This window comes from Heloderma suspectum, chromosome 2 (genome assembly GCF_057233095.1).
Source record: "Heloderma suspectum isolate Gila_16-S chromosome 2, 16-S_ref, whole genome shotgun sequence".
In the NCBI taxonomy this organism is placed as follows: Eukaryota; Metazoa; Chordata; class Lepidosauria; order Squamata; family Helodermatidae; genus Heloderma; species Heloderma suspectum.
Window position 1 is genome coordinate 338,105,375 of NC_139459.1, and position 25,229 is coordinate 338,130,603.

At 51.6% G+C, this 25,229-nt stretch overlaps 1 protein-coding gene and 1 long non-coding RNA gene across 8 annotated transcripts in view; one reads left to right on the forward strand and one right to left on the reverse strand.

The window, feature by feature from the left end:
* The window catches only part of LOC146355112 (uncharacterized), a 39,570-nt gene that overhangs the window by 2,571 nt on the left and 11,770 nt on the right, over positions 1 to 25,229 (forward strand). The window contains exon 3 of one of the 2 annotated variants that reach the window (XR_014788584.1): positions 1,096 to 1,214. This is a non-coding gene — a long non-coding RNA (uncharacterized LOC146355112). Of the gene's footprint in view, positions 1 to 1,095; positions 1,345 to 25,229 lie in introns of those variants that run through there. The other variant, XR_014788583.1, reaches the window with a different exon arrangement.
* BRPF1 (bromodomain and PHD finger containing 1) lies at positions 115 to 24,365 on the reverse strand. Of its 6 annotated transcripts, XM_084840594.1 has the most exons (14): positions 24,241 to 24,365; positions 19,796 to 20,405; positions 17,787 to 18,746; positions 15,425 to 15,623; positions 14,530 to 14,664; positions 13,158 to 13,304; positions 9,359 to 9,665; positions 6,548 to 6,853; positions 4,312 to 4,596; positions 3,508 to 3,655; positions 2,958 to 3,094; positions 2,738 to 2,856; positions 1,183 to 1,337; positions 115 to 977 (listed from the first exon to the last, which is right to left on the reverse strand). In XM_084840594.1, exons 2-14 carry the CDS (start codon positions 20,389 to 20,391, stop codon positions 794 to 796), a joined length of 3,678 nt encoding a protein of 1,225 aa, XP_084696720.1. In that variant the 5' UTR covers positions 20,392 to 20,405; positions 24,241 to 24,365; the 3' UTR covers positions 115 to 793. The 6 variants fall into 6 exon arrangements, with proteins under 6 accessions (XP_084696720.1, XP_084696719.1, XP_084696717.1 ...); XM_084840593.1 differs by lacking the exon at positions 24,241 to 24,365 and having other exon boundaries at positions 13,176 to 13,304; positions 19,796 to 20,685; XM_084840591.1 differs by lacking the exon at positions 24,241 to 24,365 and having other exon boundaries at positions 19,796 to 20,685.

The window sequence follows — 25,229 nt, forward strand, 5'->3', positions numbered from 1 at the left end:
GTTGCTTTCAGACCAAGAACAGGCAGCAGTGTAGAATGGGCACTGGAATTTTGCATGGAAAAAACACATGCTCGCTCATCCTTTCTGGTAACAAAAAAAAGAACAGAAGCAGTTGATTCCAAAAGAGCCATTTTATTTTCTAAGAATTGATAGAGATCTTCTTCCTCCAAAATAAATACAAGTACAAATGCCCACCCGGCTGCAGCAGAAAGAAGAGCCGGGTTCCTACAGGGTGGGGGTCAGGCAGAGCCGGGTTCCAAAAAGCTATAGTATCAAAATGTGCGAGTGAGAAGACAGCGGCCCTGCTCTGCAGAGTGTCGGTAGGGCTGGGCCGAGGAAAGGCTGATGTTTCTGGGCAGGTGCTATGATGCAGGGAAGCATGGGGCTGGGGGCCGTGTGTGTGTGTACAGGTATATGGAGCAGCCCAAATAATTTACATTTTCCCACTATTGTACAGTATTTTACAAAGTTCTAGAGCCTCAGGACCCAGGGGGTGGGCTATTGTCCTTGGGAGCTATACAGGCAGCTGGGTATTGCTCACGCAGCTGGTTAGGGCAATTCCAGGCATGGAACAAGGAAGGGCAGGCTGGCACAAGAGGTAGGCTTGCCCACGTGGAGGGCACAGTGCTCTGTGGGTGTGCCCAGCACACCGGAGGAGCCATTGGGTGCTCTACGTAGGCTCCCGCAGCCTGGCCAAGGGCCTGGGCTTCTCAAGGCCGGAGCTCCTCGCTCCCCTCTCCCGTACAGTCCAGCTGCACTGAGCGAGCACCCAGGGCGGGAGCTCCTCTGAGGGTCAGTCGCTCTCGCTGGAGTCACTGCTCTGCTCTCCTTGCACCTTGTTGCGGTGCTGCATGGCACGATGGTAGGCAATCTGGACAGACTTGCGGATGTTGGACTTGCGTCCTTCCAGCATCTTCTCCTTGTCCAGGTCCTGGTTCACACCCAGGGGCACGAGTTTGGTGCGGGGCAACCACTGCCTGCAAAGACGGAACAAGCAAAACTCACTAGGCATCTCAGTCTCTCTTGAAGACAGAGGACTACTCCATCCCCAACTCCCAGATCCAGGTTGCTATACCCACCATCTTGATTCACCAGGTCTTGGATCTGTCTCTGCCCTGACATAGGAGCCACATCCCTGCAACCTTCAGAGACTGGCAAAGCAGCACGAAGCCCAGCCCTTACCAGGTTCGCTTGTTGTCAAAGAAGAGGACCAGGTAGAGATGCTCCCGTGCTTCCTGAGTCATCTGTTCTCCCAGCTTCAGCACCTCCAAGGGGGGCACAGGGATGGGGACACCATGGTGGAACATCCCTTCCCGTGGCATTTTCGGATCAATGATCTGCCAAGAGCAGTAGGGAAAAGTTCAGGCACCAGGGAAGGGCAGCTGCCTGCATGGTATGCAACAGGGAGAGCCTTGCAGACACAAACACAAGGCAAGAAAAGACAGCAGATACAAACAGATGGTACACCTGCAGGAAAGGGATGAGACTAGTGTGGTATTATTGACAGAATGTTTGAGTGGGATAACCCAAGTTTAAGTCCCAGTTTGACTATAAAGTTCACCAAGTGGTCTTGGGCAAGACAGTGGACCAGTTCCCACAATCACGGAAGGGGAAATAAGCCACGGTGGCTTATTTCCCCTTCCGCACATGCTGGTGGGGGGATTACCATAATTACCCTCGGTAGCACAGCATGTCATGCTGTGGGAAACTGGCCAGGACAGCTTGTTGCTGTAGGGTTCTGGGTGGGTTGTTACCCACAGCAGCAAGCCACCCAGGCCCGGTTTGCATGACACAACAAGCCATGCTGCTGAAGGTAATTATGCTAATCCCCCCAGCAAGCAACAGTCATGTGCGGAGGGGGAAATAAGGCACTGTGGCTTATTTCCCCTTCCGTGATCATGCGAACCCAGTCCCTATCTCTCAGTCTAATCTGCACACCATGCCAACCACTGTCCTGAGCTTCTTGGAGGAATTGGGTGGGATGCAAACATGACAAGCAGGCATTGGGGCTTCAAGGGTCATGGCCTTTACATATGAACAACCCGAGTTGTTCACCTCAGCAACCGTGCACGTATTCTGCTACTGGTTATGGAATTTATACTTCTGCCACTTACGTAATGATTTTGTTAGCCGCTTCTGTATGCTAAGAGGTGCAAATTACAGTCCGCTGATATTTTGAAAACACAGTTTGGGTAGTTGCATAATTGGGGCTTTGAAGATGGGGAGGCTGAAATTTTGAATTCAATTTTTGCCAGGGACTGAGAAGTATGAAAAGTGCAGACGGTAGGGCTATATAGGGTAAGGAAACAGACACAGGAAGGAGAGACATAGCTGTGTTAAAGTGAAGACATTCCATCCCTTCACTCACACATTCGCTCACAAATTTGAGAAGAAAAATGTCCCTATTTTGTTTTATTTTTCTTTGCAACAGTTAGAAAATCATATTTTTAAAAATAAGGAACACTCAGTTTCTGCTGAAGATGTTGGATTTACATTGGGTAGCATTTTCCATGCTGCACTATGATCATGGCTTCATAAATATCCATATCTTCTGGTGATTTGTCCTTGATAGTGTCTGGTCGTCTTCTTGTTCCTCAACTGACTGTCACTTATTCATTACCTCATTTTCTGCTATCCAATGTCTGAAAAGGCTCAACACCACCAAGGTTTCCAGTGGCCCTTCCTCTTTGAGCCTCAGGAATGTGTGTGCATATATAAAAATAAATTAAAAACCCACCAGTGCTGGATAAGATGGGTAACCCCGGCATTTGGCCCACACCAGATCCAGGGCATCCAGAGGGGAGTCCTCATCCTCGGACAGCCAGCCAGCCGATCGGCTGATGCTCTTCCGCACCACTGTGCAAAGACAGAACAAGAGTGGAAGGGGGTCACTGCCATCCTTCTTCCCAGCCCAGGCCCAGATAGGAAAGCAGAGGTAATGGCACCCAAATACTCACTGCCATGGCCCACTCCTCGGCCTGTTCCCACCGAATAAGATTCGTTTTCTGTTCCTGATGTGTCTTCACTGCTGTCCTCTGGGAAATTCACACGGGAGAAAGAGGGCTTCCCTCTGCCTTGTTTGGAAGGAGTAGTGCTAAGCGGGAGGAAGCAGAATTAACATTAACTTTCTGGACACTGCCTTCAGCAGGAGCCTGGGCCACAAAAGCATTAATAATGGAGGGGGTAAAAGGAATGATGCCTATACTCTGAAAAGTCATGGAGGGAAGGAGGGCAAGAACAACGCACTCCCGGAATTTCCCATATTAGCTGCCAGAATTAATACCGCCACTAGGACTCTCAGCAAGTGTGCGGGTTGTGCTAAAATCTTGTGGCAGGGTGTGTGTAAGACAAGATTACCTTTGGTACTGGAAGGACAATGACAGATTTCAAGCTTGACACCCGAGAAATCCCCCCAACCCCCCCCGCCAGCTATCCAGCCACTCCTGTCTGCACTACACCCTCTCCTCTGGAGCTGGGAGGAAAGGGACACTGGCTCTATGCATGTACCTGGTGCGATCTGAAGCAGCACTGCTGCTGCTGGTGCTGCTCGACTCCGAATCAGAACTGCTGCGCGGAAGGTTGTAGTCACTGCGATAAACTAGGAAACTCTTCTTGACTGGCTGATTGCCACTGCTGAAGCCATTGGCTGGCAGGTCTGGACAGAGACAAAGAGGTGGAAGGGCAAATCAGAACAGGCCCCATTCTACAATTGAACACACCAATTGGCAAGAGGGCAATGGCTTTCTACCTGGCCAGTGATGACACTACACATTATGAAAGCTGGATCCCAGCACAGATGTACAGGCTGCATATGGCTTTCATTTTTAAAAGGAGGACACTTCTAATCTTCATAGTTGTGGAGAAAACTTTTCTGAGAAAAAGGGAAAGCTTTGTCTGCTAATAACTGACTAGACAAGGTTGATAGGACTTTTATGAAGAAGGAAGCCTTCACTTTTCAGAAGCCCCTGTCACTCTGTTTCTGGATCCCTTCTGCCTCCTGACCTCCCCAGAGACCCCAGTTCTCTCTTCATAGTTGCTGTTCTTTTGCTGCTTTGTTATCCAGGACAAAATGCCTAACCTGACATGGGCAATACTCTCTTTAACAAATGGTGACTACTTTTCTGGATGCTGATCTACACCTGCATGCACAATCTAATGAATATTATTTGCATAATTCAAATTTCTTCCTTGGATGTATGCAGGATCTGCAGTATATCAGTCCTCTCCCTATAACATCCACACTGTAGAAGGAAGATGGTCAGCATTCCTCGCTTAAGACCCCTTCTGAACTCTGCTCCTGTCTTCACTCACCAATGGGTGCATCCTCTGCCGATTTGTCGCTGTCGCTATCCGAGGTGGTGCTGGGCCGTGGGCTCCTCACCCTCTTGCGCTGTCGCTGGGATCCCATGATGGGTAGCTGAGGGGGCCCCACAGGGCTGTTCCCATGCCCTGGAGCCATCTGGCTGTCACGATTCTTGGGTGGGCGCCCAGGACGCTTCGGGGGGCCAGCGGTTTTGGGGTTCTTCTTGGAGAAAAGTACCGAAGTTCTCCTGCCAACTTCATGGGCTGGGGTGGAGGAGGAGTTGGGCCCAAGGCCTGGAATGAAGCGGTGGCATTTGCTCAGAGGAAGAACTTCAGCACCTCAGTTCAGTATCCCTCCCAGGCAAGCAAGCTGAACAGGCCCATCTGACGTTGCCCACCCCTGCATTATGACAACTGGACAGATCTCAAATGAGTCTATTTCCTTCCAATGTACATCTCAGTGAGTCTTAGATCTATACAAGCTGCAAAGGCCCCTTCAAGGAAAAAAGGAAGCCCCAAGCCCCCAAGCCAACTCCAATGAAACACGCAAACCAGGCCTTAGCACCTGTTTTACGCAACCTCCCAAGCCCAATTCAAGGAGCTGGACCTTATAGAACTTTTAAAAATGCCTCCTCCCACCATAATCCTTTGACTAGCCAAGTGCCCTCTTAACAGCAGTGTGGCGCAGTAAATGGATTTGGCCAAGGAAGACCTGAGTTTAAATCCCCCCTCAGTCTTGGGTAACGTTAGGCCAGTTACCATCTCTCAGCCTAGCCTAGCTCGGGTGTTGCAAGGACAAATGTGGTATAACTTCATTATGCTGCGTTGATTAAAGGAAGTCCAGGATACAAAAACAGACTGAAAGAGAAAATTCTGAGGAGCATTCTCAGAGGCCCTTCTCTAGCTTAGGAACATCACTGAGTGGTTTGGCAAAGGCTGACCCATCTTCTGGAAGTGACTAAGACCTCTTTATTTGGGCACGTGTTCTGTGTTTAGGGAACAGCATTATTAGTTCTAAATAACTTATTTCATATTTTTATATTCCATATTTTAGAAAGTTTCATAAATCCTGTTGATCAAAACCAAGAGATATTGGGTAGTATCCAATGGGGGCGCTCCACCTCTGCTGCTTCTGTTGTGCAAGCAGGAACTACCGCTTGTGCAACGGGGAAGTAGCGCTTCTCGGAGGAAACCTAGAAATGCTCACTCCCTGAACCAGGCTAGTCAGCAGCGCTCCCTTCTGCGAGCTCCACTGATCTGCGCCCTTTCGGAAACAATCATTTTGGCTAATTTCTGATTGCTTCAGGAATCACTAGGTCCCCATTGTGCAAGTTGGAGGTCCTGCTAGGGGACGGGCAGCATTGCAACCTGCCCACTGAGATGTAAGAGGAGTGTTTTTGTATGTTTTCATGGAGCAAGCTCTAGGGCATGGACAGGCAACACATGGCCCCCAAGCAATGGCCATTTGTGCAGCCCCCCCATCCCCGCTGCTATTGCCACCGCCACCCTGAAGTCCAAGCAGAATCGCACCCCCAGCAGCCCACTAAACAGCTGTTTGGCAGGCAGGAAGGAGTGTGCTTCTGCTGAGACACAGGGTATGAGCAGCCTGTATGCTCCATTTCCCAGCAGAATTGCTCTGTCTGCAGAGAAACAGGCCATGTGGGGATGGCGGTCTCTCTCCAGACAGCCTGCCAAACAGCAGAACTGATGTGACGGTGGTGGCCAAATTCAGTGCTGGAGGGGGCAGCCTGGCAGGGTTCCAGGAGGAGGGGGGAGCAGTGCAGCTCCCTGGGCCGTGGTAGTTGCCCATCCCTGCTCTAGGGGGACCCATTTTTCATATGGGAAAGCTTGCCTGAGAGAGACTTGTGCTCAAGTTCAAGAATACGGAGCACTGCTAATGGGCACTGGTAGCTCTCGCTCGAGAGAGATAACTGGGTGAACTCTGGGGATCTAGTAGGACTGGAAGGGGAAGTTACATCTTGACACACAGCTCCGTGCCACCCTTCCTGTCCTTTTCCACAGGATCACTGAATGGATCCAAGGGATCACAAGCTAACAGGATGAGTATGCCATGCCTAGCAGTATCCCTGACAGGTGCAATCTTTTTTATTTTTGGAAATCCTCCAAAGAGGAGGAACTTCACCATTCCCCTAGGCAATCCATTCTACTCCTAGAAGAACCCGCTTGCGGTACAAGCAGTCCCAAGTCAGGGACAGGTTACTCCATGCAGTCAAGCCCCACCAACCTTTGCCGGTTTCCTGGCTGCTGCTCTCCTCAGCGGCACTGTCGGTTTGAGTGTCCTTCTCGCACGGGTTATGGGTCGGCAGAATGATGCGGGCCAAGGGGCCGTGCCCATCCCTCCCCGTCTCCCGCTGGTGTGCCAGTTTGCGCCGCAAGGCCGTGATCTCCTTCTTGATCATCTTGGCCCGCCGACAGCGGCCTACGCTCTGCTTCCCGGCGCTCACCTCAGCCAGACGCTCCAGCAGGAGGTTCAGCTGATCTTCCAGGGGCAGGTGCTTCTGGTTCTCGGACAGCAGGAGCCGCTCCTCGTCTGAGTCGAGGGGAAAAGAGGCCAGTTAAGGGCATTTCACCGACAGAACACATTCCTGCTGGTTAAGACCAAGGGGCACTGTTCACAGGGAAGCAGTCCCACCTTAGTTACAGGCCACCTCAGTCTCCAGAAGGACAATAGAGGGGAAAATGGGATTGGCCCAAGAAAATGGCAGAAAGGGAAAATGTTATGGGTGGAGTGTTGTCTTCAGCCATTCTACATGTTTGTAGTTTCAGCTATATTTCCAGTGTGTGAGAATTTCTATAGCTTACTTTTATTCCTGCCTCCTTCATTAAAGGTTTTCTACAAGCTTTCAGATTTGCAATTATAAAAGCTGAAAATCTATTCAGTTCATCTTCCTGACCTCCAGCAGCCTCCAGGACAACTAAAATGATCAAGAGGCTGGAGTAACTCCCTTATGAGTTATGGTTACAGTGTATGGGTCTGTTTAGCCTAGAGAAAAGGCAAGTGAGGGGAGACATGATAGAGGTATACAAAACTGTGCATGGTATGGAGAAAGTGGATAGGGAGGCATTTTTCTCCCTCTCCCTTAATACTAGAACCCGGGGTCATCCCATGGAGCTGATTGGTGGGGATATTCAAGACAGATAAAAAGAAGTAATTCTTCATAAAGTGCGTAGTTAAACCATGGAATTTACAACCACAAGGCATAGTAATCACCAATCTGAATGGCTTTAAAAGGGGGTTTGACAAATTCATGGAGGACAAGGCTATCAATGACCACTAGTCCTGATGGCTGTATGCTACCTCCAGTATCAGAGGCAGTATGCCTATGTAAGTACACTAGTTGCTGGGGAACATGGGCAGGAGGATGCTACTGCACTCATGTCCTACTTGTAGGTTTCCTGTGGGCAGGTGGTTGACCAGTATGTGAACAGAATGCTGGATTAGATGGACCCTTGGCCTGATAGAGCATGGCTTTTATGTTATGTTCTTATGTTCTTGAGGTTAGATTGAAGAGATATTTCAGATAGAGGCATTAAAGGCTTGAGGATGAGACCAGAATCAAGAGAACCCAGCTCTTAAATAGCTAGAAATGGATTCTCCTCTCTCAGTCACAAAGCAGAGAGCAGGTCAGTTCCTTGACTCTAATCCAGGGGTGGAGAACCTTTTTCAGTTGAGGGCTGCACTTCCTTGGGGGCAATCTGTTGGGGGCCACCTCCTTCTCTTTCCCTCTTCCTCCCTACCCAGCAGGCTGCCAGGCTTGCCAGAAGTCTGAACTGATCACTTGCAGAGCACTTTCGAAATTAGGCCAAGAGCCACATGAAATTAGGCTGAGAGTCACAGGTTGCCCCCACATTCTCTAACCCATAATACGAAGGACTCGGTGCTGGTAGAATTCAAGACAAATGAGGGCTCTTCTACTCAGTCTGTGTCATTTGGGTAAAAGCCAACATAACTGAGGCAGGAAAGGAGGCACACTGTGAAGACTGTCTGTGGATAGTTGGCGTATCAGGAGTTTTTCCTTCCTAGAGAGGATGAGCGCTCCCTCCACCCCCAATCCATCTGTAGGCCTAGGCAGGCACTGGAGCTTTGGGTTAGACCCACTTAAAGGTTAAGTCCCATGGAAGAAAGAAGGAAGTGTGCCAGATGCTACTTGGCAACCTGTTGGCTTGGGACTTTCCCTGCATGGGAGGAAAAGGAAAGTTTTTAATGATTGTAGCAGTTGAAAATTTGCAAGCGTCTTCTGGCAACTTGTCAACAGAAGGAAAACATACCAAATTCCATTTTGGGGGATGCTTAACAGGTTTGGTAGTACCCAGCAGCAAAGAGATGTGGCTTGTTGTTTCAATTTCAAATGAGTATGTGAGCTTCATTTTCCTCATCTTTGCAGGTCCTAGTCATACCATGTGCATCTCTCCAGTCTTCCTTCCTCTCTCAAATTCCTGCCCCACCTTTTCCTCTCCCCCTCTCCAGGCTACTCCACTCTTCCTACCTTAGGCTTCCTTGATCCCATGCTCTTCCCTTCCTTCCTAGGCCCCTGCTTCTCCTACCCCTTCTTCCCAAGGTCCTTCTGCCTGCCCTGCCCCTTTCTAACAGCAGCCAGAGTCTTCTTCCCGGCCCTCCTGTATGTGCCATTAGGGCAGAGGCTTCATCGCTACCACAAAATCCCTTAGTGCTTTACAGTGGAGGTCAGCCTGCCTCAACCTGGTCCCCACCAGGTGTGTGGGGACTACAACTTCCATTGTCAGCTGGGCATGATGGGAACTGTAGACCCACACATCTGGAGGGCACCAGGTTGGGGAAGGCTGATACAGGTATTCAGCAAGGGCTGCCATTTCATTAGGGCTGACTTTCAGGCCAAAGAGTCAGCATCCTCCTTTTCAGACACCCTTCCCTTCAATAGCCAGTTCCCTGAAGATCCAAGCTAGGTGAACAGTGACCCTAAGCAACTTTCTGCCTTCACAAGAGCTCTGGCATTTCAGTCCCTTGTGGAGAGCACCAGCAATTTCTGGGTACTGGGGTGAGGATGTTGATACTAACCATTCTCAGTGCTTCGCAGAGGTGCCTCATCCCCAGCCATAGGGAAGTGCATGCCCGTCTCAAAGTCGATGCCCATCTTCTCGGCTTGCCGGCGTGCCTGCCGCAGCACGGCACCCCCTTGCTCCCGCAACCGGACGGCTGCCCGGTAAAAAATGGTGTCTTTGGCATTGTATTTTAAGCAGTTGCTGACAATCAGGTTGAAGTCCTCCTCAAACTCGTCAAGGTTCAGGTAGCGATAGGCCTCCAGCTTCTGCTTCATGGTGTAGAAGTCCATTGGCTTCTTGATGTGGTCCAGGTAGTCGGGGACCTGCAGTGGACAGAGAGCAGGGCAGCTAAGAGACCAGGAACCCACCACCCAGGGAATTCCTGCTCCAAGGAAAGAAGAAGTTAAAGCAGCTCTTGCCCAATCTGGAGCAGTTTCCCCACTTAGAAGAGGAACTGCCATTCAGGGCGGGCACACAGTACAGCGGGCATCCCAAGGAGCACACTTCCAGATGCCACGAGCATACCCTGGCCTGTGAACAGCATCCAAAACATGAATTCATTTTTTTTAAAGGAGGATTTGTCTCTTTTGTAGGGACAGCAAAGACTGCCAGAGCCAGGCAAGCTGCTTGTGGACGTGCCTAAACACCTCGATTCTACCCATCAAATTTGGGTACCCTGGCCTTGGTCAAGCTCTAATCAGAAGCTCTTCATTTCCCCAACTCTTCACCCTATCTGGTTATCCACCTATTACTGAAGGCTCTCCAGACCCCCGGATGTCGTGCCCTGCACAATACTGACAAACCACTTCCGCCTCCTCCTATGCAAGGACAGTGCTTGCAACCTCCTGTAGGAAAGAGCCAGATCACAAGCAGCCCGTGTGACAGAAAAATGGTTTTATAATGATGCTGCGCTACATTAGATAGAGCAGTCATCCTCAATGTGGCGCCCTGTGGGTTGTAGCCCCACACATCTGGAGGGCACCAGGTTGGAAAAGCCTGGGACGGAGCAAGCTTGAATCTCCCATTAAGCTTGTATGACTGTGAAACCTGGCTCAGGAAGAACTTTAAGGCTACAATCCTGTACTCACTTACCTGGGAGTAAGCCCCTTTGAATTCAATGGGTCTTAATTCCGAGTAGACGTGTAAAAGATTGCGCTCTAAAAGCACTTTAAAAAATGGCCTTCTTGATAACTAGACATTTTCAGTAAGCAACTAAGTGTATTTGTTCCTGTCAATGGTGACCTATTTTAAACACAACGTTTTCACCAGGAGTTAGAGGAGATGTAAATTGAACCCTTTTAAACTAATGTTGGCTGCAGAGCAGGCAATCCGCTTTGATGAGTGGTGGTAACTTTTGTGGATTTCCTCCTTCCCGATTTAGCCCAACAGGTAGACATGTTCTCTAAACCTGGACTAAATGGGCCTTTTATTCATGAAGAAAAGGTATCATTTGAATTCCGATTTGTACTTCTGAATTGTAGTAGTAGTAGTAGTAGTAAAATAATAATTGTAAGAAGTATACTAGTTGTGGTAATAGTAGGTAAAAAACAAAACAAGAAGCATACTCTAATCTTCTTAGTTCCTTTAATACAAGTAACCTCAAATAACACTGCTCCCAGAGGAAATGTGTAAGGGACTGGGTGTTATCAAATCTGTGTGTTGTAATTGGACCTTTGGATACTGCAGGGGGAATAAGCTGGCATTAGCTAAAAGTCAGTGCGATTTATTTCATCAGCGTCCTCAGAGACTTATAGCACTGGAAAAAGCATTCCCTTTGACCACATTCGACTGTGAACACAACCAAGTGGATAAAGGGGTTGGACTCGATGGTCTTGTAGGTCCCTTCCAATCCTACTATTCTATGAAAGAGCGCTAGGAACTGACTGATCCACATTAAGCCATATGGTGAGCCTGTTGTAGGAGACCTCATGGAGAAATGGCTGTGAGGGAGCATCAGATTTTGAGGGGCTTTGAGCAATAGACCTTGTGCTGCTTGGACTAATGCAGTCTTCCCCAACCTGGGTCCCTCTAGACGTTTTGGCCTACAACTCCCCTCAGCTCCAGCTAGCATAGCCAATGCTTAAGGTGATGGAGTTGTAGGCCCAAACATCTGGAGGGAGCCAGGTCAGGGAAGGCTGGGGCTGAGGAAGAGGATATGGTGAGAGCAGGTGCTCAGGGTCTGGGAGTAGATGACATTACAGCCTGGGATTTTCTCACTTTACTAACCATCCACGGATGTGGGAAAGCCCAGGAGGAGAACGGCCTGACCTGGCTAGGCATGATACCCGCATGAGACAAACAAATGGGACTGATGAAGGAAGAGACAAGCCTCTGATGACTGAGAGGAACTGGCTGGAATGCACCTGGAGTAGCTGTGCACTTTCAATGAGTATTGTTGGCTTCTGGCACCCTTTGAAGGGGCTGGAATAGCCAGCGTCACCCTACCAGTCCTGCCCAATGTGCACTCTCTCAGAGACATGGACAGAGGCACATGGGGTAGCCGAGCAGCAGCCCTGACACAGATCCCATCCTGCCTTGCCTGTGGAGCCTCAGATCTCTAGCTTGTTGCTGCCACCATGGTCAGCATTGCCATCTGTAAAAGGACAAGGGGCTGCCCTAGGAACCCTCAGATTTATGCAGAGTGGTTGGGGCACCCTGCACATTCTCAGGTGCACTCTTTCCTCCAGCACTTTTTTCTTTTGTGAATGAAGAGATGCAGGCAGAGGGAACGCTCCAGGGGTGCAAGAGCAGGAGTGGGGGAAACAAGCATCAAATCTGGACCTGCTGTTCCAACTCTAAAAGTGATCTGGCCACATCTGTCTGGAAGATACTGTGACATTCCCCTGGTGGTGATTAGTCTGTAGGATAGACAGGTTCTCTTTTATAAGAGAAGTAATCTATCGCTCTACTAAAATCCCAGGTGTGTGTGTGGAACCGTCAGGGCTAGCTCCTGGGTTGAGAAGGCCCTCGGCCAAGTGCTGATCAGTAGGCCCCACTAGGGTTCATGAGCAGCCCTGGGGTGTTTACCACAGTGGCACCAGTGGCTCCACACAGCAGCCATTTCCCCACCCCCCCTACGCCATACACAAGTGCCCCAGAAGTCAACTCAGTGTCAGTGTGGGGATAAGAATTACCATTGCCACCAAAACACAATGGCCACCATGTTTTTGTTGAAGTTGAGTTATCTTCTGGGGCACTATAAAGACAAAAGAAAAAGAAAGGATGGCAGCCACCTGGAGCCTGTAGGAGTGTTTTTGTTTTGTTCAGAAGCGGGACCAGAGCAGGCGTCAACAGTGGGCTCTGCTGGAACACTGAGGCCCTGGCAGCTGCCCATACATACCACCCCTTGGCACCTGGCCTGGACACAGTGGCTAACAGAGTCAGGCAGTGGAGGAACATTGTTCTTGGGGGGACAACTGGCCATGCAAATGCAATTCTATCTCTTCACAGGCTCTGGGGCTAAGCCCTGGCACTTGAAAGAGAGATTCCAGCCCCACTCAAATGAGAAGGTCAGCCCCAATCTTCCCTCCTCAGACCATGAGAAAATCCAGATATTATTCTACACAAAACAAGGAGCAGCAAACCAATATAACGTACATTGAAGCCATCTGTCCGGTTTTCTACACTTGATCCCAAATTCAGAATATGGTGGAGCGCTGGTCGGCCTCTTGACACAGCTGGGGCACAGGTGTTTGGTCACACAGCCCAACCGTGCCACGAGGGTGCGTGCAGTACCTGGGCAGGCGGGACAAGACCAGCGTCGGGGCTGGATGGGAACAGAGCAAAGTATAAATTGGGGGTGGAGGGGTTCTTACTTCGTAGAGTTCTGTTACCTCAGACAGCGGGACCGGCTGGCTGAAGATGTTGCCCGTGTCCTTCTCCTGGAGCTGCTCGAGTGTCCGGCGCAGGAGGATGAGGAATGGGGTCAGCTGCACCTCTAGCGCCACTTGCTGGATTTTAATCTGCAACACAGAGGGGAGGTGCCATTGAGTGCTTGGCCTCCAGGACTCTCAGCTAGGTTTGAACCCGGACCTCTGAAGTAGCATGGGGTTAGAGAGCATAAGCACCTAGGAAGAGGGGCAGAGGTCAAAGGACACCATTCCTCTGAGGGGGTACAAATAGCAGCTTGCCTACTTTTAGCAGTTCCTCAGCGGCTTCACTCCTGACTCCCTACTTGACTGAGAAGTTTCCATCTTTTGAGATTTGTGCCAGCGAGATCCATGAACTGTGGATCCACACAGCTGCCCCCATCCCCACTCTCCTTGGAGTTCAAACTTTCTAAACTCAGGGAACATTTTCTACTACAATCTGCCTGACAGTAATGGCATTACGATCCTGAACATAATGGCAGATTCTGGTGGAGCGTTGTAGGCTGTGCTCTCGGCTTGCACAGGGTGCCAATGTGCCTGTTGGCCTCACTGTCACCCCCCCACAACTGAGTGCACACACTTAAAGGTGCCGACATTCCCTTGAAACTGCACTGAGAGAATGTGTCAGCATGGTAAGCTGTCTTTGGGGTGGCTCACCTGCTATGACTGATCTTCTTGTTGGGGAGCCCTTAAAGTGCTTCAACAGAGCCCTGGGGACACAGTCTGAAAACCAGCAGACTTGGAAATGCAGAGATGCATGATGCCCCAGCGCTAGCCTTGCTCGTATCATGTTGGGACATGGCCTGGAAGCAGGCCCTGTGGTTGAGGGGCATCTACAGCAGGGGTGGGCAAGTGGTGGCCCTCCAGATGTTTTGGCCTACAACTTCCATGGACCCTCACCATTGGCTATGCTGGCTAGAGCTGATCGGAGTTGTAGGCCAAAACATCTGGGGGACCACCAGTTGCCCACCGATGACTCTACAGGAACTAACAGCTACCAAGTGGCACTATAGCAAACTATTCTCCCCCAGGAGGAGCTTGGGTTCTCCCCAAGAACCTGTTTGGCTTCTTTCTTCCTTGCCAACTCACCCAGGAGGGCTTCTCTGTCTCCCTCAACTCCCCTAGAGAAGCCTTATGCTCCCCGCTCCGACTGTTCTACTAAGCTACCCTGTGACGGTCCAGGACTTTCCACTCTTGATAGCCCCACATTCCTCTCCTAGATACTCTGGGAGCCTCCTCCCCCCTCCCCCCTCCCCTAGCTTTCCCCAGGGGAGGAAGCCTGCGCCTCCCCCCCATCTCCCTTTCCCGGTGCGGTTACCGTCTCTCTCTTGAGCTTCTCCCGCTTGCGAATTAACTCCACCAGCAAGCGCGCTCGTTCCAGGTCGTGGCGGAGGCGCTGCCAGGATTTCAGCTGCTCTTTCAGGGCCCAGTTCTTATCCTCTGTGTTATCTCGCTGCAGGAACATCAGAGTCTATGAGAGGAAGGGGCATCCCTGCCCCCTGCCAGGCTGCCACTGCTTGAAGTAGAGCAGCAGCCAGCTTCTGCCAGAGTTGCTGCCAGGAGCCAAGGGGAGGGTGGTGGCAAACACCAGAGCAGAGTGGGGCAGAATGAGAGAGAGAGAGGGAGAGAGAGAGAGAGGGAGGGAGGCCACCACTTCAGAGGGCTCGCAAGAGGAGAACTAGTGCCTTCTCCCTCGCTCCTGGCAGAAGGAAGGAAAATGCAAGGAGCCACTTCACCCAGAGTCAGAGCAACCTGCCCAGCACTGCTTGGCAGCAACTTTCCAAAGCCTCTGAAGAGGCAGGCTTCCCCCCACCCCAGACGCTTTGAGAGGAGATGCCAAGACAGAATGGAGGGCTTTCTACATGCAAAGCAGGTCCTTTGGGGTCAAGCGCAGGCTGATTTGGGTCTTGGGCAGAAGAAATCCAGGAACACCCCCAGCCCACCTTGCTACAGCAGCCAAGACCTTCCTCCCTTGGTGTGCTTTGGGGAGTCTGTCATCAGACCTCGCCGGAAAGGAGAGCCTCGGGCCTAAGCTTCTCCCAAGCAACCCCATGCTCCTTCAGCCCACCCAACCCTGGCAAGCAGATGGCCAGGCAGGCGGGAAGCCTTGCTCTTGGCCACAGGCAGCCGGGTGGCCACTCCCTGCTCTTCCCCACCTGGCTGATGACCCAGTCCACCGCCACCCTTGCCCAGAGCCACAAGAGAAGCCGCACCTGCTCAGTCTTGGACACAGGAGGAGGAGGAGCTGGCCTGCCTTGCTCACAGTTTCGATGTGACTGCAGGTGAGTTTGGAGCCGGCGCAGCAAAGGCACCCCGTTACGGGACTGCCTCTTCAGGGTCCAATAGCTGTGCAACCGCTGCATGAACTGGCTCTTCCTCTGGAGCGTCAAGCAGTTGGTGATCTTACTGAGCCTGCAGGGGAAGAAGGGGGGTGGGGGAGTGAGCTAGGCTGGACCACGGGGGGCTCGAGGCCCAGAGGGGCTGGCTGGTTCTGCCTGAGCCACAGCCCTATGGTGAAGCACCAGTTGTCTGCTGCAGCACATAAAAGAGCAGAGTTTGGGTGTGAAAAATCGGGGATTCCACTCCTGGGGTCTCCAACATGGAGCCCATGGGCTCCAATGTGTTTAACCTAGAGGTGCAAGTGCCACCCGCTCCCTTGCCTGGGGCAAGCAACAGTTCCCTTCCAGTCAGTTAGGCAAATGGCTGGTGGCTGCAGCAACAGAGCCACTGGGAGAAAACAGTAGTATCGTGGCAGCACGTGCTGATCTCCACCGCTTGAATTCAGCACTGTCGGTCTGCCGGCGGAATGATACTGCTGACGGAACGGGACTTCTGTGTCCTTTCCACCCCCTGCAGCCCCACCACTACCGTGTCTGTGCAGGGCCCCAAATCTCCTCTGCAGGGTCCCTCGGAGCAGCTCTGGAGGGCGCAGCTCTGGAAGGCACACAGGGGGCTGCAGGGGGGAGGAGAGGATGTGGGTCCCATTCTTAAAGCAGTATCCTTCTGCTGGTGGAACAAAGATGCTGGATCCAAGTCTTGGCTTTTAAAGTTCAGATGTGTGAGTAATCTTATTTTGAAACCTTGCTATGGTGGGGTTAAGACTTTTAAAGAATGCTAACACCCGCAGAAGAACTATGTAAGTACAAAGAATGTAAAATGGTAAGAATTGCCTTGCTAGATGAGACCAAACTCATGTCTAGCCCAGCATTCTGTTTCTAAATGCAGCTGGCCACCCAACGCTGGGGAACCCACAAGCAGGGCAGCAAGGTGGCAGCCTTCCCCTGAGGATGTGGTGACACACCAGGGGAAACGCCTCACCGGTGGGCTTATTTCCTGTCCCCAACTAACAGGATGGTAGAACCACCATCCAGCAGGAGAGCACGCTCGCTGTGTGGTGAAGCAACCGTCAGCCTGGCATATTTTGCAGTCTTGCAATAATTGTTATGCACAGAAGGATGAGACAAATTCAGCAGGAGTGCCAAGGGACTACGGAAAGCAGCCTTGCTGCCAAACTGTTTATGTGGTTACTTCAGTTTCCCAGACCATTAATACACTTTAACTCCTGTCCCGTTCTTGCAGAGAGAAGAGTTAAAAGGAAGGAAGGAACAGGTACCCTCTACCTCCCACCATTCCGCTTTAAAAGGTGGGAGGTAGAGGGTACATCCCTAACTCCTGAACTGTTTGTTGATAACATTAGTAGACCAATTAGCAGACCCTCTCCACTTTTAACCAAGATGCCATTCCACCTAGCAAAACAAACAAAACCCTCCTTCTTAGAAAGGAGAGCACAGGAAAACACATAATTCTCCTCTCCTTTCTAGGATCTGTCTTCCGTGAGATGAAAGGACCTTCCATGAGAGGAATGGCTCCACCCGCAAAAGGTCCCTCCACCCAGTTTTTTGGGATCCCGCCCTGTTGTCTCCCCTTACACCACAGCTCACCCCATTCAGCAGGGTCTCCTGCCTCTCTGTGCTGCATTTCCTGGGGGCTGGAGGGGCTGCCCTGAGAAGGAGCTGGCAGGGAAGTCCACTTCTGCCAGCACAGTTGATCCAGCTTAAATCTGGATCTAAGCCCTGGAACATTCTCATGAGAATTCACTGAACACAACCCCCATTATGCCAAAAAGGCATAGAATGTGCAGATGTGGGGTGCAGTGGCTTAGGGTGCTGGGACCGGGAAAAGGTCAGTTCAAATCTAAGCGCGGTTAGGTGGCCTCTCTCAGCCTACTGAGGCTTTTGGGAGTCTAACATGCCACTGGGTTCCTTGGAAGCAGGAGAGATACAAATGCAGCAAAGGAATAGATGTGACCCTGAATAGCCCCTCCACAAGCACCCAGTCCTGTCTGTCTCATGCAATGGCAGCCCAAGACAGTTCATGCGCAGATCTCTGGATGAGGTGCTCCAAAGTTGGGATTTTTTGTTCAGGCCATGCAGACTGGCCTACAAAGTTCAGCCTGCCCTCCCAGGGTGTTCCTGATGGCAACTTCACTGTTGCAGAGGGGACACCTTACACTCTCCCTGTTTCGTATGGCTATGAATGTAGAATAAGAGGCTAGGGACGGAGGGGGGGCCCTACCTGTGGGGAGGAATGCAGGGAACAGAGACCACTGGAGCAGCCGCTCTCTTCTCCGCCAAAATCTTCCTGGCCTTCTTCATCTTAATCCGGGACTTCGCCTTGGCCTTCTTCACCTTCTCCGAGCTCCAGCCTTTCCCATCCTCCTCCTCCTCCTCCTCCTCCTCCTCCCCTTCGCTGTGTGAGAGGGCAGGCAGGCGCCGCATGGAGCCTGGTGGCGTGTGGATGTCGCAGTATGCTGTCTTACGGACGCTGAAGGAGGTTCCGTTGGCCCCCGTCTCCCGGACGGGCTCCATCTTCATGTAGAGCCCAGCCTGCTGCGCGCAGGTGACATGGAAGGCTGTGTAACAGTTTGCTTTGTGGCACTGGATGCAGGCCCCAGAGCCCCGCTGCTTGCAGATGTAGCAGGTCAGCTTCCAGCGGGCCGGCGGGATGTGCTCTATGCTGTCGATGGGCTCCAGGAACACGGTGTTGGCAAAGCAGACCTCTGGGATCCAGAGGGCGCACACCACATGGGCCCAACGCCCATCGTCCGTCTGTTTAAAAGCGCCCCCTTTGTTTGGGCACAGGGCACAGTCCACAGCCCTGGAGGGCGACTGCAGGCAGCGGCGGCACAGCCACTGGCCCTCAGGGATGTAAGGGACGCCGTAGCACTCCTGGTGCACGGCCAGGTTGCACATGTCACAAAAAAGGATGACGTTGCTGTTCTGGCACTCCCCATCGTTGCAGATGCAGCAGACAGCATCCTCGTCCACCAAGGCATTTGGGTCGCCCTTGTTGTGGCTCTCAAAGTAGGACTCCTTCTCCAGCCGGTCCATCAGGTACTCAAAGATCTCCTGGGGGATAGGGCTCACACCTTCCGTCTTCCGGCGCTCGTTCATAATGTCCAGCCAGATATAATCTTCCTCATCCATGTCATACTCAACCTCCTCGTCCAGCTCCTCTGCTGACTTCTCAATGTATCTGGGAGGGAAGGGGGTGGGGTGGGGAAAGGTACAATATAGACTCAGTGGCTGGTGGGATCTAGGCACTGGTCAGGAAGATCTTACCTTGAGAACTGAGAAAACCAACAGGGAGACAGAGGTTGGAGAGCCTACAGAGGGGCCAACCACTGCACCCTCTCCTCGCCCTACCTTTAAAATGCTTGAAAGTGCTGCGAGGTCTATATTTAAAAATGTATAATTTCCCATCTGTACAGAGAACTGGACACCACAGCCTCCAGCCACATGGTTAGGGGGGCTGATACCACCAGCCTTGACTGCAGGAGCATGATCAATAACCCCTCCCCTGGGGGCCAAATACTAAAACATACCAGCTTTCCACATGTTTAGAGCCACCACACACCACTGATCATTTGTTTAATTCCACCATGCATATACACCAACTGCTGAAATGCTCTCTTCCACTCAGTGTAAGCTGACTAACTGCAAGAACTTTCTCTAGGCTGAGAAGTGTAATCACTGCCATCCAAGCCCACTTATTTTTTGCTTGACTTGGAAGGGGCTCACCATGAAAACCAGGGTTGAAAACCCGTTTGTCAAAGACATTCTGGTACTATGACTGAATCAGATTGGGCAAACTTCGTTACAATCAGAAAAAAAGTTCTCAAAACCTCAGCACAGTGTATTTCTCTAAGTCAAGCGGTGGGAATGACTTAGGATCTCCCTGCAGACAACAATGCTTTCTTTCCTCTCTGCATCCTGGTGCCTGGGGGAATTCTGTGACCACTGGATGGGAATAAAGCAACAGGTTCTCTTCCCAAGGAGCAAGAACCCCCACACCTCTCTTCATTTTACCTAATGGAGGCAAACTGCCTTGGTCTCCAAACTGGAACTAGGTGCAGTGTCAGTAGACACTGACAAGAGGGAAGCACAGAGATGGGCACAAGGACCCACCTTAAGCGCTTCCTTAAGGAGCTCTCCTCCCAGCTTGAGACACTTCCGATTACAGAACCCACAAAGCCCTTTGAACAACAGTTCTGTGACGTTCTATCCCTAACCCACAGCTGGTACCTGTAATAGGAGGAGGGACGTGGTGGGGCATCAGGTGTGTCCTGATCCAGCTCCCGGTACACGGCCTCTGGAAGCTTAGGTGTGTTGCCAGCTGAGGCACTGTGGTGGTGGTGATTGGAGTCCTTGCGTTTCTCCTTGTTCTTGTGCTTGCCTGCTTTGGGGGCCACCGATGGGGTTTCTGTGTTCTCTTTGTTGCTGTTATTCTCCTGGGCCTCCTCGGGCGCCTCATCATCCTCCGACACCACGTCCAAGTTGTCAAAGATGCTGATGCGGTGCACGCGGCCATGCAGGTCCACCTCCACCATGCGCTGGGCCTGTGCGTAGGTCATGACCTCACGGCCTGGGGACTGTGACGTCTCGGAGGGGCTGGGTGATTGCTTGTTGGTAGCCCGGCCATGCCTGCCCTTCTTCTTGTGCTTGCGCAAAGGGGCGCTCTGCGGAGGTGGCGGGTTGTCATGGTCGTAGTGGTACAGATGGTACTCAATTCCACTGTAGCTCTTGTAGATTTTGCGGCAGGTGTCCACAGGACACTCATACGGCGGCTTGGTGGCCCGCAGGTTGTGGCAGAACGTCTTCACGTCGAAGTCCACCCCCATGGTGCCTCTCGGCTCTGTAAAGAAGGGAATTAACAGAATGCCACGGCTAGGGCTACCACAGCACCCAAACCCCAACACCCACTCGATTGTTCCCCAGATGTGGGGGTGGGGGGACATGGACCTTAGAAAACTGACTTTCTCCTCCCCAACCCCAGTTTGATTTTGCCCAATTGATACTGGAAAAACACATGGGGACTGTGCTGATCCCAAACAGAATCAGCGCTGATCCCAAGCGCTTAAGGTGGGTCCTTGTGCCGCCCTGAGTTCCTTGCGAGAGGGAGAAAGGCAGGGTATAAATGCAATAAATAAATAAATAAATAAACAGAAGACTGAGGGAAACGGCACAGCCAGCATGGGCATTGCAGCCCACATCAGAGATCCTTGTGCAAAATCTTGTGTGGCTCTGTACAGGTATTATTCCTCATCCTCTCTCTTTTGGTTTATTCCTCAGTTATGCAACCAGCAACGGGGGTAGCAGAAATCTGGTCACAATGTGAGAGAGAGAACTGGGATGATAGTCTACCCACACTACCCTGTACTCGCAGTATATTCTCCCCCCAAAGATGCTCTATTGTCTATAAAGGGACCAGAATGGCTTCTGGCTTTCTATCTGCCTAGTCATTTTCCTTTCCTCCTGAAACTTCACTTCTTTTATAGAGCTTTCCCAAAACTGCCTTGCCTTATTTGCTCTTCACAGCCTGCTGGCTCTATTGTATCCCAATTCCCAACTTACATTGCACAGTGGGGGTAGGTTAGTGTTTGCTGTGATGAACACGCATACCCATGAAGACATGCAACTCTGAACATGCAGTAGAATACACCAATGAGCTACAGCCAAACAGCAATTCTCTGATCTAGGTCTACCACATCTCCAAGGTTTGGGGCTGTATATCTTCCCATCATTCTTTACTTGTTTTCTGTACCTGTGATGTCACGTGCTTTGTGAAGCACCTTTTTTACCCCTACATCCATTCCTATCTTCTCCCTCCACTCCAACCAATACAGACTGTAAGCCCTCTAGGCAGGGATCCTTCTCACTTCATTGTCTGGCATGCTGCTGCCACTAAACATTTAACAGCAGCAGCAGTCAAGCGGAGTTGAGGAGGGGAAAGGGTTTGAGTCTGAGAATATTGGCTGTACCCAAATTGCCCATCTCAGTCAGCTGCATAAGGAAAGAGATAGCCTGGACATGGTTATCCAGGAAAATATTCCATTTGTACCGTAATGCATTGCACCTGGGCCTGCCCTTGAAGACTACTCAAAAACTGCAGTTGGTACAAAATGAAGCACCTAGATTACTAACTGGACTAGTCGAATGAAGCATATACTGGCAGTCTTGAAACAAGTGCACTGGCTCACGGTCCATTACCAGGCACAATTCAAGATGCTGGTTCTCAGCTTTAAAGCTCCAAATGGCTTAGTACCCCAGTATCTGAAGGACTGATTCCCCCTCCACCATAAACTTGCCCATTCTCTGAGCCACCCCATCCACACCTTTCCTGAAGCAAAGTGGGTGATGCCCCAGTTAAGGAATGCCCTTCCCAGGTTGGCTTGCCTACTGCTGACTCAGATGTCTTTTTGGCACCAGCTGAAGATCTTTATTTGCCTTGCTTTTAATGTAAACTCTTAGATTTGTTTTGATGGTGTTCTATTTGTTTTATTGAGGTGGTGCTGATACTACTGCTCTTATATTATTAATGATGGTCTTCATGCTTTTTAATTGTAAGTCTCTCTGGACTGAAGTGTGGGTTATAAATATTCGTAACAAATAAATAAATGGAATAGAAGTAGGATATCGGCCTACCCACACCATACCTTGCTCTGTCTCCATGCTGCTCTCTTCATCCCATGGGTAGCTGTTTGGCCATGTAGGGAACAGGAATTAAGGGTAGTGGTGGTGGAAGAATGGTAGGAAGATGTACCAGTCTGACCACATCTCCCACACACTAATATTCCCAAGCCCACAGGACCCCATTAGTTGTGCAGGGAATGAATATTTAAGGAGAGGATGGGTTGCCCGTGTACTGCTGCTTCTTGCTGACACCAACCCCACAGTGTGCCTCTCATGCGGTGGTGCTCCCGCTAGCTGTAGAGGAAATAACAACTAAGAGAGGAGATGTCAGGCTAGCCACACCATACTGATTTCCTCACCTCTGTGGTACTCCCTGATTGTGCAAGGAAGGAAAATTATTGAAGAGGGTCTATTGCCAGTCTAATGCCACTTCTTGCTCATCCTACCCCCGCACACTGCCTCCCTCATCAGATGGTGTCCCACTAGGTATAGAGGAAATGACAACTAAGAGAAGGGAAGTCGGCACCACCACCACCACCACCACCACCACCACCTCTATGGTATCCATGATTGTGCAAGGGAAGGAGGCTGGCAAAAAAAGGGGGGAAGTGGGAGAATGCCAGTCTGTTGCCAATTAAGCAGTGCTAACACTTCACGCTAACTCTCTTAGATTCATGCTAACTCTCACATACTGCCTTTGTCATCCTGTGGAGTCCCACTAGCTGTAGAGCAAATGACAGCTAAGGCAGGGGATGTCAGACCACCCATGTGACATGACTTCCTTACCACTACTGGAATCAGGTTATACTAGAAATGGAAATCACAGGATGTGCCTGTGCATTTGTGTGTCTTCCACTACCCCTTGCACATGCGAACCCCATGTTACCCTCCTCACTTCAGAAATAGCAGTGTGTGTAGGGAACTGTGAATTAAGGGGAAAGAGGTGAAAGAGAGTACAGAGGGATGCCAATCAAGTCACTTCACCCTTTGCCTATGCTAACTCCCACAATGCCTTCCTCATCTCTGTGGTGCCCTCTGCTTGGGCAAGGAACCAAAATTAGGAGATGGGATAGGAGAGCACACTTTACGTACTACATCCCTGGTTCATGCAAGTTCTACACCGCCTCTCTCATCCCGCTTTGTGGCAGCAGCTTTAACGGAGAGGGTGGATGGCTGCCAACCTACCCACATCACACACTGCCTTTGTTATCTCCATGGCACCCTCTGGTTGTGCAGGAAACAGAAGTTACAGGACAGCGGGTAGGAGAGATGCCAGTCCATACACTACTAACTACCCTTTGTCTGTGCAACCCTACAGTGCCCCATGTTTTGCCAGAAGCTATAAAGAGAAGGTCGGGTGGTGGGCCAGAGGCTATCCACATGCCTCCTTTACCTGCACGGTGCCTCCTGTTTATGCAGGAAATTTAGCTGCAAACTGGGGTTCCAGCTAACAGCAGACTCCCTCTCTCTCAGGCCACATTGTGCCAGTAGCTGTGAGGAGAGGGAGCAAACGGGGTGATGGTGATGCCTGTCAATCACACACACACACATTCTGCCTTCTTTACCTCCATGGCACTCTGTACATATTCAGTAAATAGGCGAGCGGGGGGGGGGGGGGAGAAGAGCAGATAGCAAGGCGCCAGTCTACATCCCTGACCCGTGCAGACCCTACCCTGCCCGCAGATTGTGCCAGTAGCAACGGGTAGGTGTGGGAAGCTGTCAAGCTACGCTTCCCCCCTCACACCCTGCCTTCCTTACTCCCGAGGCACCCTCTGCATGTGCGGGGCATGGGCATTAGGGGAGAAGGGGGGCGGGTTAGGGGAGGTGAGGGGAAGGAGAAGGAGATCGTGCCAGCCTCCCCACCGCCCCAAGAACTCCACGCTGCTTTGACCGCTCAGCCCGCCCGCCTGCCGCAGCAACTGCTGCTTTATTCCCCGCAGCCCCCAGCCGGGCGGGCTCCTTTCCCTTCCCTTCCTTGCGGAGAAACCGGCCCCTGGCTGCAGGCCGTGGAGCTTCCCTCGACCCCGCCAGCCCCAGGCCCCCACAGGCTCTCTCACCGAGCGCGGCTCAGCCCCCGGGCCGGCTGCGGCTTGGCGCTCTCGTGGCGGCAGGGCCCATGGGCCCAGCCCGGCCCGGCCCGGACAATGGAGGCGGCAGCGGTAGCAGCAGCAGCAGCAGCAGCAGCTCCTGCGCGGGGAGGCCCCGCTGAGTAAACCGGCTCCTTGGCAACCGCACTTTCGCCACGGACACACGGCCGGGCCCGCAGCGGAGCTCGCGGCCCACCGGCGCCCGCTTCTGGCTTCGTAAACAGGCGCGGGTATCAACCTCCCCGGCTGCCTTTGCCCCATCCTAGGGTGGGGAACTTTTGCCCGGCGCCGACGGCCGCGGGCGAATCTGCCGCCGCGAATAGCAAACTCGGCTGAGGTCGAGCGCCAGCGGGGGTGGGGGGAGGCCCGCTCAGGACGCCTGGGTCCTTCTCCAGACCTGGATCTTTGCCCAGCTCCGGCCAGCTGCCGGGGAGGGGAGCCATGGTGGCGCGGGAGGACTCGGGCAGAGGGACACTGAGGGAGGCAGTAGTCATGTGCCCAGTCTAGCCATGGAGTTTCTCCTCTAGGCAGGCAATAGGGCGTTGGAAAAGGAAGGGTCTGGCAGTTCCCCAGGGCTGCTTGTGCTCACTTCCTATTAGCACAAGAGATACAGAGGCTCAAAAGGTGAATTTCAACATGGAAGGTGTAAATATACACTTCCAACCTGGAACACTGTTAGATGTGTGGGTAGGGGTTTGTAGTGGCTTGGGCTGCTGCTATTATTATTATTATTATTATTAGCTTTAGAGCAAGGTAGGCAACCTGATACTCTCCAGAAGTTTTGGACTACAACTCCCATAAGCCCCAGCCAGCATGGCCAATTGTCAGGGACTGTGGGAGATGTAGTCCAAAACATCTGGAGGGCACTAGCTTGCCTACCCTGCTTGAGAATACTCAAAGCGATCAGATATCTCAGCAATCTTCGTATCACAGTAAGTATTGCCATCCTGGTATTTGTA

Excerpts from the sequence above, each read along its gene's own strand:
- BRPF1 (XM_084840590.1), bottom strand. The coding sequence starts at position 20,508 with ATGTCCCCCCACCCCCACATCTGGGGAACAATCGAGTGGGTGTTGGGG. Across the intron at positions 18,747-19,795 it reads CGTCCCTCCTCCTATTACAG|ATACATTGAGAAGTCAGCAG; the intron begins GTACCAGCTGTG and ends CTTCCCTCCCAG. Across the intron at positions 3,656-4,311 it reads GGCAGAGGATGCACCCATTG|ACCTGCCAGCCAATGGCTTC; the intron begins GTGAGTGAAGAC and ends GTCTCTGTCCAG.